The sequence below is a fragment of the Nannospalax galili genome, unplaced genomic scaffold (genome assembly GCF_000622305.1).
Source record: "Nannospalax galili isolate Female #2095 unplaced genomic scaffold, S.galili_v1.0 scaffold1357, whole genome shotgun sequence".
NCBI classification, from domain to species: Eukaryota; Metazoa; Chordata; class Mammalia; order Rodentia; family Spalacidae; genus Nannospalax; species Nannospalax galili.
The window spans coordinates 834,788-837,788 of NW_008339987.1; the positions used below are offsets into that span (position 1 = coordinate 834,788).

Here is a 3,001-nt window from a genome sequence, read left to right on the forward strand (position 1 = left end):
TGTTCTATAAAAGAGGCTGCCTTGGCAGAGGTGAGTAGGAGAGGAGAGGAGACCAGGACAGCTGCTGAGATCTCGAGACTCAGGTGAGACCTGCTGTGCCTTCCTCTGTTCCACAGCTGGCCTGCATAGAAGGGAGGCTAGCGCCTTGCTGTGGGTAGGCCCTGACAGACTGCTTTGTCACTCACTGGGGACCTTACAAGAGAAAGAGGATTGGCCATAGTCAGGTGGAAGGGGCTGGCCATTCACGCAGCTTTCCCAGAGGCAGGAACATTGATAGAGCAAGGAATGCTCAATATGCTCTAAGTAAAAGACCTAGGGATGAGATTTAACTGGCGCTTGCCAGTGCAGATTGAGAAGTGGGCTGTGGCTGTGTGACCTTTGACATTATGTCACTTGTGAGGGTACCCACAAGCCATTCTGGGCTGAATCCAGTACAAAGGTCTACCTCTAAACAGAGATGGTGTCAGAGTATTGAGGTGTTCAGCCTCTGAGGAGGATGTAGGACCCTCTTCATCCACTTTGAAGAGGAGCTAGCATGAGTGAGGCAAGCTGACACAGCAATCACAACTCCACGTGGAGTGTAATGCGAGGCTTGCTTAATTGGGTAGAGGCTTCAATCCAGCAGGCATAGTTTCAGATCCTCTCTCAGCTGCGACCTACAGCTTAGGGGGAAATTGCCTGCATCACTAGGCTTCTGTTCCAACCTACGATGCAGTCCATGTGTTCCCACACTATCAGATGTGGTGAAGATGTTGGTCACAATGTGTAAAGCCACCATCTTGCAACCCGGGAAAGAGCACTGTGGAAGCCCATGAGCCATTATGGCTAGTCACCCCCTGGAGTTCTGGAGAGGACACATAAGACCGTCCTTCCAACTGGGGACAGGGCAGGCAAGAAAATAGATTCTTCTGTTACTCATCCACTGTGAACTTGTCACTCTGTCCACAGATACCAGGAGGGATGTTTCTAATTGGGAGCCTCTTTGCCCTCTGTGGGCTGCTGGCACAAACTACAGCCTATATGGCAGGCCAGCCTTTGATCCTGAGCAATTCCCTGCCTACGTGCATGGACCACTGCCGGCCCTTGCCAGTGGGTACGGGGGTGCCCTTGACTGTGGCCCCAGGCCTGTATTCATATCCTTCAAGTCATTATGCTAGAGACTTCAGAGATGGTAAGTGAATCTCTAACACTTTCTTTAAGGAGTGTGTGTGTGTGTGTGTGTGTGTGTGTGTTTGTGTGCGTGTGCGCGCGCGCACAAATATGCTCAGGTCATCTAACCTTCCATTAACAGGAAGTGATGGATGAGAGAGGAAGAGTGTCTGAGCATTTAAAATTGCCATATGTCATCCCTGAACCTCTCTCCCATTGCAGCTTTCAGCCGTGGCCTGCTGTCTGGAGGTTTGCTGGGCTTTCTGGAAAACCTTCCACTCCTAAACATCCTGCGGACTGCAGGAAGCAATGCTGGTGGCCTGATTGGGGTGGTTGGAAAAGTGATTTCATCAGTCCCCATCCTGAACAACATCCTTGAGTGAGTTGCCCTTAAGTAGTGTCTTGGTGTCTTCCACCACCGAAGACGTGCTCATCTCAGGCAGCAACCCTACAGAGGGAGAGGGGTGAGGTGACCGTGGTACTGGCACTCAGTTCTGAGACTCTCTTCAGCCTGACAGAAAACACTGACCCTCTTGTACCCATAATTTCTCCCAGATCTAAGGCACATGCTGGGGCTCCAGAAGCATCTATGAGTCCCATGATATCTCTCCATGCCAAATCCATAATCCCTAGTTCCCAGATGGAAAAACAGAGGGACAGAGATATACCTGTGTTCACACAACTAGGGTGATGCAGACTTGTGAATCTAATCCTAAGTCAGAGAAGTCCAAACCAAGGCCTTTTACCCCACTGAGGTCCCTGGGTTCACTCCACCTGAGGAATGTGAGCCGACACTGGACTGCCCTCCTCCACCACCAGTGTGACTAAGCAGTGTGGTGTCCATAGAAGATCTGGTGTGGTCCTTCCCTTGAAAACCCAAGAGCTTAGCAGGCACAAAGCCACAATGCAGAGCTTGATGCCAGTGAGCTGCCCAGGCCTGATTCCGTAGTAGGACTGGATCAAAGCCATTGCCAAGATCCCACCCACGGCTTTACCTGGTGACAGACAGACTTCAATTTGATTTCCATACGAACTATGAGCTGGATGACCTGAGACTCGGGGTCGGATTCTTTATCTGTAAGATGGAAATTAAAGCACCCACAAAAAAATGCTGTGGGAAGACAAAGGAAGGTGTAATACTTGGCACTGTGAGGTCTCAGAAAAGGCTTTTCTCCCACCACTTCTGAATTTTCCCAACTTCCTGCCTCTCAGTCCCCATGATAAGTGTTGGGGACTGATCTGCACTTGAAGGTCTTGACAAGATGTATAATTTTCACCATAAACCTTGTGCAGGATTTATCCAGCTGCCCACATGTTATCCATTTCTTCCTGCACCAAACCATTCATCTATCTGTCCATCTTTCCTTCCTTTCATTGTTAACCATTCCCTCTTCTATCTACCCATATATCCCACTGACTACCCACTTTCCCACCAACACAGAGCCAGTCACTTTCTTTATAAGGCTCTGAGCTGGTATGCGTAGTTTCTTTTCTCGAATACCTCCTAGTCTTGAGATGAAGGGAGGACCTTGTATTTTATGATTTGACTCAGCAGTTGAAAAAGATGGGTGCTCAGAACCCAAGGTGGCTCTGGCTACAGGACTGCCATTCTGTGTTCCTCATCTCAGGTGTCCAGTTCTCCTTCTGAGATGGTTAAATTTGGGTTAAAGATGGTTTCCAGGGGCTGGAGAGATGGCTCAGTGGTTAAAAGCACTAGCTGCTCTTGTGGAGGACCCAGGTTTGATTCCCAGCACCCACATGGCAGCTAATAACTGTCCATAACTTCAGTTCCAGGGGATCAAATGAATACACTCTTCTGACCTCCGTGGGCATTGTACAACATGAGTGCACA

At 49.4% G+C, this 3,001-nt stretch overlaps 1 protein-coding gene across 1 annotated transcript in view; it reads left to right on the forward strand.

Annotated features, from left to right (window-relative positions):
- Window positions 1-960: 960 nt before the first annotated feature.
- The window catches only part of LOC103735547 (BPI fold-containing family A member 5-like), a 4,034-nt gene continuing 1,993 nt past the window's right edge, over window positions 961-3,001 (forward strand). The window contains exons 1-2 of the mRNA XM_008834849.1: window positions 961-1,171; window positions 1,372-1,528. Coding sequence (XP_008833071.1) covers window positions 961-1,171; window positions 1,372-1,528 — 368 coding nt within the window. The remainder of the gene's footprint in view (window positions 1,172-1,371; window positions 1,529-3,001) is intronic.